Raw genomic sequence first — 12,004 nt, forward strand, 5'->3', positions numbered from 1 at the left:
GTGTAGGTGTGCATAAGGAGAGGATTATTTTCTTCTGTCAGGTTTTATATCATGAAGGAAGAACTCCTTGACCTTGCTTGGTGAGTTGCTTCAGTGAAGTCCTACATTTCTTGTGGCTTAACTTAATTTTAAGCTGATTTGTATAAAGCTTGACAAATGACATCTGGCTGGACAGGGTATCCATCCCATCACCCACATCCTACATCTGCATTTTTTTATGAGATGACCACTCTTAAGTGACTGGAACAGCTGAAACCACCACACAGACACCACTAAGCAGAATAAGTCTTGCAGAGAGCAAATGATCCAGGGTCACAGAGGTGCTGTAGTTTTGTTTGCAGTGAAACGGAGCATTAACTTTTTTTCCAGAAAGGGCTGGCAGGCAGAAAAGAAGCGTATGCTAGTTACATGTTACTTCATTGTGTGTTGAGCTGATGACCAGATAGAATTGAGTAACATTTGTCAATAAATGAGACTGAAACTTTTGTGCAAGGAGATAAAATTAAGAAATTATTCTGAATTATACAGTTGGAAGATCAGCATGAGAGGTTCACGATGCTTTTAGTACTTTACTTAATCTGTGTGCATTTTTTTAAATCATATATATTACTTGAAATCTCTTTGAATAAGCATTATTTAGTCTGCCGTAGAAACATGTTTTTCCTCTTCCCCCACCCCCTTTATCTCTTTCCATGTGTCTGATTTTTTAAACTTAATAGTGTCCTGATACAAAAAGCTGCAGGTTAAAAACCTACGTTAACAATTACTGCATTTATTAAATATTGTCTTTTTATCACACACAGACCTCTCATTTGACTTACACACTACACCTTACACCTGCATCCAAAGAAGCAACTAGTGGAAGCCTTGCAGTATAAACCAAAAAAAGCTTATGCCATAGGACAAAACAAGCATGTCATCGATTCATTTTTTAACTGGCAGAGGAAAACACAGTCCTGGAGAGCCAACAACACATGAACTTCCTGACCTTTGTGCTGTGATAGTTTCTGTCATTATTGAATTGTGGGGATGGGCTGAGGGCTAAGGAGAGGAATTTGGGGGTTGGCCTTGGCAGTGAGATAAGGCTACATATAAGGGAGCTGCAGCAGGTTTGGGAACACTAACAGGGAATTTTCCCCGATCTGCAGCTCAGCGAGTTTGGATCCTGAAATCATGAGCCAGTGCCCCTTCGCGGGGAAGAATTACCTGTGAGTCCTTCCTCTCTCTGTTTTTGCTTTATAAATTCAATTCAAATGATAAGGTGTTAGTGCAAAATATGAAAGCTCAGAGAGGAATTACTTATTATCAACAAATAGACAGCTGTAACTATCATTTAGCTATTGCTAAGTGAGTACAGATTATACAAGGACTTGTCTGAGCACTTGTTATTTTATGTGATGTTACCAGCTGTTACTGTGACAAGAGGAATTTCAGTTTTTATCAAAAGCCTGCTTTACTTGTTCTGTTTATCAAAATAAAGCATTGTTTGAATTGTAGATGCATCTGTTAGTAAAATGCAGGTATATTCATAATTCTTTAATTAAACAGTTTATATATTTACTTCATTTTCTTCTTAGATTTAATTTTAACAAGCTATCTTTGGAAGATGAAAATGATGACAAATCTCAAGAAGGAATAAATAAAGCCAGCAAAGGTGGGCTTATCTATGGAGAATACCTACAAGTAAGTTTAAGGATTTTATGTTTGCTGTCCTGGTTTGCTGTCATGTTTGCTGTCCTGCCTCTTATGACTTGAGGCAGCACCTGTGACTGACACTTCTCCCAGCAGTCAGTCACTTACTGAGACAGGTCTCCAGGTGTTACAGGCACAGGTGCCCGTCTCAGCTGTGACCTCAAGGTGGACTGTGGGAAGACTTCTCAAGCTGCAAGGAATAGGGATATTTTGGGAGGGTTGGTTGGGAATTATCCATATTGGTAAGCCTAAACTGTAAAGTGACATACCACTAAAAGCTTGCTTTGGTCTGACAATAATCACTCAGCAATTTCTGCATGTCAGCAGGCTCTGTGCCACGTCCTTGAAAGTCCAGAACACTTGTCTGGAAAAATCTATTTCAGAAATCTAGGGTGTAGGATGATAACTAGGGGGGGAACATAAAAAAAAACCCAAACAAAAACTGTAAAAGCTAGAAGTAATTAAGAAATAAGTAAAATAAAATACCATAGGTAATAAAAGAATCCAGAAGCTATTTTTTTTTTTTCCCAGACAGCATGAAGTGAGGGGAATTACTCTGTGCTTTTGAACTAAAGTATGAAGAGTATGTCAACTTTGATTTGTTAACATACTCTTTAGAATCTTACAAAGATTATTTGCAAAAAGCTAGGATTAGATTGTAAATTTGACTATGAAAAAAATTGAGTAATATCAGAACTGAAATTATTATTATTATTGCCTCAACTCAGATCTCTTATGCTGATGTTGCTGTATGATTACTCAGAATATTGCTATAGGAACTCTGTTTTCATGGGACACAACAGTATAGATCTAAAATCTGGAAAACATGCTGGATATTTTGTTTTATCGATTTTTTTAAAACTATAAATATATATGTATATATTTATATAATTAAAATTACCCCTAAAATTATTTTCAAAACTTTATTACTTGAGGTACCTAAATATTCCATTTCAGGCAAGATTTTTTTCTAATTGAAAAGTAAAAGTCATACCTGAGACAATTAAGTCAAACTTCTAATGTCACCTAGATTGTGAGGTCTGTATGTGTATTTTTTAAAAATATTATTCTTAAAAATTAGCTGTACGCAGTAAAACTGCCATTACTAATAGTAGAATCGCGAGCTTTACAGAACAGTTCTTACCTTTATTTTTAAGCTGAACAAAATATTGAATGCTCAAGAACTTGAGAGTGAGAAGAAAGGGAAAAAAATCCATGATGAGCATCTTTTCATTGTGACACATCAAGGTAAGTGGAGGAGTGCAGTGGTGGTTGACCACAATTTTTGCCACAGGGAATTATTTGGTGCTGACACATGCAATACACGATTTGGCTTCATTTTAGACACTAGCACAGCTATATCTCTGTCTTTTATCTGTTTTTATATATGCATATATTCATATATACATTGTAAGGCAGTAATCAACTCTGTGCTTGTAAAGCTGTAAGTACTTTGGATTTGGTAACCCAAGAAATGGATGGGTCTATTCTTAGAGAAATTAAGGTGGTGAAAACCTTGGTGTTGTCCAAGCAACAGGTTGCTATGCGGGTTATAGTAGGCAAATTTTGTGTGTTGCCTTGTGCCTTCTCTGAAACTTCAGTTTTAGCCATCTAGGCTCTGTCTAGAAATCATCACACCAGTTAGGCACTCCCTAATGCCCATTTCTTCCTGTTTTTCAGACCCTGGCCTGATGGTATTTTCTGTTATTGACAGAAAACACATAGTTTGTTAGCAGGTGTAGAGTTAGATTTTATTGAAGTATCAGATCTGGATTTTCTCTTTCCTCCTTTTGTAATGAACAATCTGCAGATCAAACATCTTATGTGTAAAACATATTTTTAAAAATTCTGTCAGTATTCTTGACTCTAGATTATTTTGCCTAATACTACCTAGGTAAAGGACAGAATACTGTAACAAGTGTATGTGTCAGCATCTTCTTGCACACTGGCAGTGTCAATGTAGGCTGTTAATTTCAAATCAACATGTAAGAATTTTTCTTTCTCAGTGCTAAGAAGAACGAAGTAATCTTGAAGTTGATGCTAACAGTGTCTTTCTTGTTGTAGCATATGAACTTTGGTTTAAGCAGATTTTATGGGAAATGGACTCTGTGCGAGTGATCTTTCAAAATGGTCATGTAAGTTAAAAACAGATACTAATTTTGGGAAAATTCAGCCCTGATTTTCTCTTGCTTCCTGCCTCTCAGTCTGATATACTTGGGTTTACTAAAACAAAACGTGTTCTTTTTAGAAACAGCATCAAAAGACCAAATAAAATTTGGCCGAGTGGCTCTTCTATCCTGATAGTATAGATTTTTGATCAGCAAAACCTTATTTCCTCCTGAAGTATGCATTTTAGATCACCTTAGTAGATGCCTTAGTAGATCGCTTTGCAAGGCCAATTTAATTGGCCAAAATGCTCTCATGCTCTCTTGCTAGTGCTGAGTAACTGCAGAAAATTAAGTTGGAAATATCTACTGCAGATAAAGCAGGTTCAGAGACAGAACTGAAAAGCAGAAGGCTCACAGATATTTTTATGTTAAAAAGTAATTTCTCCTTTGTTCAGTTTCTGAAATCTACATACTATCTCTTTCCATCCAATATCTGCTGTGAGGAGAACTCATTTTTGTGATTTGTTTAATATTAAATCCAACAGAGAAGTAAGAATCCAAAGCACTATAATACTGTGCAAGAATTTCTGAAAATTACAAATATAAGCATATCTTCACTTTTTTCCAAAGCTAAACACACGTTATAACAGTAGGTAAGAATGGAAAACTCTTGAATTGATACTACATCCACAGAAAAATCTGACTGCATGCAGTTTGAGAAATACCTTGAGTACATGTGTCTATGAAGCAAATTTGAAATTAGAACAGTTGAAAGAAGGAATCTTCTTTTCATAAGATCCAATGAAAATGCTCTCTGTTGTCTACTATATTCCTAATTTCACTGGCTTTTAGTTTAATATTTTATCAAATTATTACTGACCATAATCAGGTCTTAAGAAGAGTAATTTTTTTTTTTTTAATGAAGCCTTGCTTGTAATCAGAATTTGAAATGTCAGTGTTAAGGTCAAATACACAACTAAGCAATTAGGGAAATGAATATCAGCTGCCATTTTTTGTAGTTTGATATTTCCTGGTTGCATGCCCAGATTTTAGAGAGAAGTTTAATCCCATTTAAACTGAAAGGAATTTTAGCAGACTCCTCTGCAGGCAGAGTGTTTAATTTAGCAAAAAAAGAGAATTTCTGTGTTTTCCATTTAATATTTTCTATTTCCCACCAGGTGGAGTCTTTTCTCTTCTTCTCTGCTTGCTAATGCACATTTCTGATGAATGTGTTTTAGATGTGCTCTCCTGATGTAGCTGTAAGATTATTTCACTTCTCAACTTTTAAGTAATTTCCTTACCTGCCTTATGGCTTGTAGAATGGAATAAGAATAGAACTTATTCTATAAGTAATTATAACAGAAATTATATAATTTTCATAGATATATTAAGTTACAATAATATTGTAATTATTGGAAATTATAAATTATTTTTAAAATTTAATCTTACTTCTATTTTAGTCAAAAACATAGAAAAGAAAAAAAAGCTGTATTAGGCCAATAGGCCTACCTGTAATGTAACATCAGTCAGAAAAAAACAGATTTCAGTCTTTGAAAATTAGAGTTTCAGTTTTAGGTTAAAACCAGAGTGCTCTATTCCATATGAGATTCTGCCTCTATGGATTTCACATGGAACGGACTTGGAAACTATAGTGATGTACAACAGTGAAAAAACATGAAATAACTAGGTAGGATCTAGAGAAAACACCATTCTGGTTATGCTATTTTTTTTTTTTTTCTACAGGTAAGAGATGAGAGGAACATGCTGAAGGTTATTACTCGAATGAACAGAATTTCACTGATTCTGAAATTACTTGTGGAACAGTTCTCAGTTTTGGAAACTATGACTGCATTGGACTTCTTTGATTTCAGGTAAAGACTTATTCCTCCACAGCAATCCACAAGCTGGTAATTTCCATCCTTGTAACTGATTGTGAATTTTGCATGCGTACTAGTGTCCATCAGCAAGCTAAGAGCTCACCTTGGAGAGGCAAACATGACATTAAAGTGCAAGGGTCAATTATGAAATTGACCCTGACTGTAAGTCCAGCGTGTTCTGCAAAGAAGTACAAGTGAATTGTTGACGCTTTTGCGTAGGGTACTGGTGACTGATTTCAGGGTCAAAAGTTAAAACAGCAGAAACAACAGAAATGGCTCACAGTTCTGCTAGCAATTTAGTTGAAACTTGACACTGCAGATTGATAAATCGTAGATAATCTTGGGGGAGAGACATGCACTCTCTCTAGATTATCAAACAGGTATTTTCAGCTGTCTTGGTTTGCATGGTGTTGCCTTGGGTCTGCCTTGTGACCTCAGTGCCATCCAGCATCCCATCCACTTCTGTGTTTTGGTACCCTTGCCGTTCTATCTTTTAATGCTCCCTATTGAAAAGAGCAGGAAACTATGATTTTTCTTCACTTGTTTGAATCTAGCATTACCCTACAGCAGGGGAAATCCATGGGCTAATCATCCGTTTTGATCCGTACTTGCTTCAGCTTTTCAACCACATACTCATTTGATAAGTAAACATAAGAGTAAATCAATGATGTGTCTCTGTCAAACCTTGTACTCGCAATTCAAAATGCATTACAATTATCTATGTGGGATTACAGGTTGCTTTTATTAGTAATTGTTTTTCAGCATGGTCAGATGATTTAACTCTTAAGATTCCCGTTACTGAATCCCTCAAAAAAACCCACTGGAAATTTTCTGAGCATTATTCTACTCTATAGAATAAGGCAGTATACAATATTGCATATATATATATATATATATATATATATATATATATATATATATATATTACATGTTAGAGACTATTATATATAATAATATATAGGAATTATGCTGTGTAGGAATTATGCTGTGTATCAAAATTATTTAAAATGGCATGTTATTGGCATGTTATTGCTGTGAAAATATTTGTAACAGCTTTTTGGGGTGCAGCTGCTTAGTCTATTTGGAAAGGAAATTATATTCACTAATATAATCTGTACATGACATGCACAAAGCTGCTCTTTTAAAGCACAAATTCACATGTTTACGTTTGTACTACCTGTGTATGCACAAACAATACAGAACTAGAAAATGAGATTATATGTACACTGTAGTTGCATTAAAATTGCTTGGTTTTTTTTCCTTTTCCTAAGTGCAGTCATATAAAAAAGTCCTCAGATAGTTATTTGATATTCTTCAGATGTGAAATATGGGGGGCTTTTAGAGAACAAGAGAAATCCACCATTGTAAGAGAACATCCTGCATTTTTGTATCTTCTTTCCTTCTGTTCTCAAAGATACTACCTAAGCCCAGCCTCAGGTTTTCAGAGCCTGCAGTTTCGCTTGCTAGAGAACAAGATTGGTGTTCCCCAAAGCCTGAGAGTCCCCTATAACAGAAGGCATTACCGTGATAACTTCAAGGGAAAGGATCATGAACTACTGCTTCAATCAGAGCAAGAACCAACACTACTGCAACTTGTGGAGGTAACAATGTCTGTCTTGAACCTTGCTTCATTTTCCCCATCTCCCAAGAATGTCCTTCATTAGTGTCAGTGACATATTCTCCTACCTTAAGAGAAACAAGCATGTTGGCAAATTCTCTGTCAATTGTGTTTTGGATTCTTGACAAATTTGGCATGAAAGAGAGTTGTTAGTAAACCAACTGACTTTTCACAGCATCTCCCTTTCATCTGAAAATTCTGGCTGCTAAACTGATAAATTGAATTGTGGAAGTGTAAGCTAAGAATGTAAATGCACAGTTTCATTTGCATTGTTTTTCATGACTATAAGCCCTTTTGGGAGGAATACTTTAAAAATAGTCCCACTGTTAGTGATGGATATTAGAGAAGTTAAAAACTACAGATGGCTCTGTCTTCCTTCTGAGATTTATCATTACTCTTATCCTATATATTTAGAATAAGATTTGTTTTCCTGTAGTTTGTTTTAAAGATATCCTTAGAACAAGAAAGCTTCTGTCTTCCAACACCGGCCATGCAATTTGAAACCTGGGGGAGCTGGTATGGCACCATTATGCAGGTGTAAATCATCCACATAGACATGCTGAATTTAGCAATAAGGACTTCTACAGGATACTAACCCAGAATTGTAGTAGTAGAATTTCTGTTGCTATAACTTGCAATTATAGGATAATGCAGTTGCATTGTTATTGTTTGAATGTATTATTATTATTACTACTACTACTACTGCTATTATTACTAAAGGCATGGCTGGAAAGAACTCCGGGACTTGATTCAGAAGAATTTGATTTCTGGGGACAATTTGAAGAGAATGTTTTAAAAGGCCTAGAAGAGGAATTTGCCTTGATACAGGTATATAGTTTACTCTTGAACTACCTATAAGCAAAGACATCTGGCAAAATTATATTCTGACATAAATTTAACTTTTGGCCTACTCAAAGTTTCTCACTCACTTCACTTAATCTTCATCAGTCTTTGTCTGCAAGAAGCAGAAAAAATTGCAAATTTTTCAGGAAATAGGAATATTTTTTAAATTTGACATCTAAGACAATTTAAAGCATGAGATACATGGATGATTTGGATTGCAAAAGGGGTGGATTAGTATCAATGGAAGGACTGAAGTTGATTTTACTGAAATTACAACTTCACCATTAGTTAGTACTTGCATCTATAATCTAGACTAAATATGAAGTTTGGGCCCCTGAGCTGTGGCTATGGAATGCCACTATTAACAAGCTGTTTCTGTTTAACAGTATACAGCAATTTGCTGCTATGTGATAATTTGAATTGCACTGGCAAATAAGCACCAAAAAATCCCTATTTTAAGACTTGCAGCTTTGAATAGCATTTTTTAATATTTTCATTTTTAATGAAAAAAAACAGTAAGAATTTATCAACTTATTGAGAATATCTGTTTATGACTTTCTAACTTATCTAAACTTTTTATTTACAATTTTCTTGCCCACAGCTCTGCAAAGATGTAATTTTTTGGCCTTGAAAACAAATAAATCAGACTTCAAACAAATTATGATTAACTTTTTTAAGGCCTCTAGACCAAGAAATGTGATAAATTGCCGGTTTGTTTGGATATTCATTTATCTGAGTTGTGTTGGAATCTATTTAATTGTACTTTTCAAAGGACAGTGACTCATGTATCTTATTTGAAAATAGAGTTCTTACATCTAAGATTCAATCTTCAGAGTATTCATTTAAATAAAAGTTGCAAAATGAGTTATTCAAGTGCTTAATTTTTCCTGTTGAATTCTAAAGCTTGTCTTTGTTTTAAATACCAAAGGCCAAAGCAGAATCAGAAGAAAAAGATGACTTACTGTCTGAATTCCAAAAACAAAAAGATATATTACTTTCATTATTTGATGAAAAACGCCATGAACATCTGCTCAGTAAAGGTAGATTTTATTACCGTACGTCAATATGCATTTTGTATGTTTTATACATGTTATTTATAAATGTTTGTTATAGCATTAAAGTTGCAGAAGAATGAGCAACAGACTGAGGACACTTGTATTTTGCAGGAGAGAGACGACTGTCCTACAAAGCACTGAAAGGGGCCTTGATGATCTACTTCTACAGGTAATGTTGTAAGGTGTGTCTTTGGTGGTGGCTGGCAGGAGGAGAGGTGAAGGTTAAGAACAGCAGCACAGGTTCAGCTAGGCTGGAATGGGATATGGGAAGCAATCAATTTCAGCCCTCCACAGGAGCCCTGATTAGTCAGTTACAACTCAAAGGTCAGACCAGGCTGCTCAGTGCCATGTCCTGCTGGGTTCTGGGTATCTTCAAGGATGGAGGTTGCACATCCCCTCTGGGCAGCTGGTCCTCGCTTGACCAGATGCTGCTTCTTAGATTGTAACTGGTAAATGCCTTGTTCTACCTGTACTAGAAAGATCTGGAGTCCTTTTCCAAAAAATAAAGGGGCAGATCAAGACTTACACAGCAGAAGCATTTGTTAAAATATCTAGTGATATTCCAGTACCAATTTAGGAAAAGCATGCTTTAAGTCACTAAGCACTGGTGAAATGCAACTTAGAAAAATACAGCTTATGCCGAGAGGTCTCACTGTCTCCTCTTTCTTTTTCCAAGGGAGGAGCCTCGTTTCCAGGTTCCCTTTCAGCTTCTTACCTCCCTTATGGATCTTGATGTGCTCATGACTAAATGGAGATGTAAGTTTGATTTTTTTGACTGTGACACTCCCTCTTCTAGATGCAAATAAATGGTTCAGGTTCTGTCTCTGAGTTACACCCAGTCTTAGAATTGAGCTTTGGAGTTCATGCTTTAGGAATGACTTTTTTTGTTTGTACTTCAGCCAAGAGGAAAGATATAGAGCTGCTTCTGTGATCATTAGGTACATGGGTATAGCTACCACTTCTCTGACCTGCTTTAAGTGTACTACCTTATTTAAGGGACGAGTATCTATTTTTCAGCGCATCCCAAAAAGTCATAATGACATGTCTTTATATGCAAACATTCCTTCTGCCTCCTACCCTATCTAGACATACATAAGTGAATGTATAATTCTGTATTAACAGAGCACAGTAATGTGTAATAATTAGTGTGTTCATTCTGAATTAACAATAATTTTATATTAATTGACTGAAGAATGGCAGAATGAACTCCTGCATTGCTGAAGACCTAATAGTTCTGTATCCCTGTAAAGATCTCTGAATGACCTTTAATAAGTGTGACTCTTTAGTTCTATTTAAATACTGAACATGTGCTATTTTCTCCTATTGTATCATTTAGATAACCATGTCTGTTTGGTGCACAGAATGATTGGTGGCAAGGCTGGTACTGGAGGCTCATCAGGCTACCACTACTTGCGCTCCACAGTGAGGTAGAAATAACGTGGTTCCCCTGTTACCTGCAACAATGCAGTTCATAAATACTTTAATGCTGGGACACATATTTCAGATGGCTCACTGGAGGCCAAAGGGTTGCTGACTCTTCTGGGACTCTAGCGTATCTCCCCTTGGTTGCTGTACATTTATTTATCAGTGACATATAAATTCTAAGCCTTCTAGGGCAAAAAGGTCACTTTTGATCACTCATGCAAAGTGCCATCTGTAATTCTCAGTCGAGGGGCCCAGGTGTTACAGTGATAGCAATAATATTAAACCTGCATTGTTCAGCTGGTGGGCCAGCTAGCCCAAGTTAATGAGGTGACACAGGCTGGAAGTGAGCCCCAGCCACTGTGTGACAGAGTTTCTTTATTCCCTAGCATGACCTCTAATTGCACAACATCCTTAAAAGAGGATCTTCTTTGAGGTTTGCTCTCAAAGAGCCATGAACCACCATGTAGTGCTGTGAGCAACTACTATCACAACCAGTGGAACAGAGTGCAGAGTAGAAAGCAGATTGTAAGACTGATGTCAAGGACTGCCTTTATTAGAAAGCTCTCCCACTCCACCTTAATGTCAAGTTAACATTATTGTTCCTAGATAAATTCTACTAGAGATCACATCCTATGGACTCTGCATTTTCAGAAGAAAGAAGTTACTCTAGATCCCTATTAAGCCTAATATGCTATGCCCTGGGAAGTCAGGACTGGATTCTTGCTCTGCAATATTCAGGAGGGTTATTGCAAGGAATTAATATTATTTGCATGAGAGGGAATGATTACTGAGGATTTAGAAATTATGGCCTTCTGTGCTGATGGAATTATTGTTCCAATTGTCTTTTTCAGTGACAGATACAAGGTGTTCGTGGATTTGTTCAATCTTTCAACATTTCTAGTGCCAAGACACTGGATACCAAAGATGAACCCAAGCATTCATAAATTCCTTTACACAGCAGAATACTGTGACAGCTCCTACTTCAGCAGTGATGACTCTGACTAGCCTGCCTTTCTAGGCTCTTGCTGTAAAGAACTTCCTGACTTTCACCTTCAGTGGTGCTCCCAGCCATTCCCACAAAGAGTGTGGGTGTGTAAATACGTATTTATGTATGACAGCTTTGTGAATAGTACAACTGGTCTGTGGAAGAAATTAATTGCTTGTAGAAAAAAATAAATCTGTATTGAGTTAGCCTATGTTAAGACTAGAATGATACTCCAATTCAACCCAATTTAACTCTTGGCTGGCTTCTTAAAGCCTACACCTAGAGAAAGGGAGAAAATTACATGCAGTTATTGTGATCATGACTTATTTGTACATATTTTTATATTTGCTTGTTTGCCTAATGGCTGCTACTAATTTATGACTAGTTAAGTGTTGCCATTG

General features: G+C 36.2%; 1 protein-coding gene across 1 annotated transcript; it reads left to right on the forward strand.

Moving 5' to 3' along the window:
* The first annotated feature begins 1,128 nt into the window (after positions 1 to 1,128).
* Positions 1,129 to 11,809, forward strand: TDO2 (tryptophan 2,3-dioxygenase). The gene is made up of 12 exons (XM_053941051.1): positions 1,129 to 1,208; positions 1,578 to 1,683; positions 2,850 to 2,940; positions 3,757 to 3,827; positions 5,544 to 5,671; positions 7,092 to 7,278; positions 8,016 to 8,123; positions 9,067 to 9,178; positions 9,305 to 9,362; positions 9,870 to 9,949; positions 10,530 to 10,620; positions 11,470 to 11,809. Exons 1-12 carry the CDS (start codon positions 1,174 to 1,176, stop codon positions 11,621 to 11,623), a joined length of 1,221 nt encoding a protein of 406 aa, XP_053797026.1. The 5' UTR covers positions 1,129 to 1,173; the 3' UTR covers positions 11,624 to 11,809.
* The last annotated feature ends 195 nt before the right edge of the window (positions 11,810 to 12,004 follow it).

The sequence above is a fragment of the Vidua chalybeata genome, chromosome 4, assembly GCF_026979565.1.
Source record: "Vidua chalybeata isolate OUT-0048 chromosome 4, bVidCha1 merged haplotype, whole genome shotgun sequence".
Lineage (NCBI taxonomy): Eukaryota > Metazoa > Chordata > Aves > Passeriformes > Viduidae > Vidua > Vidua chalybeata.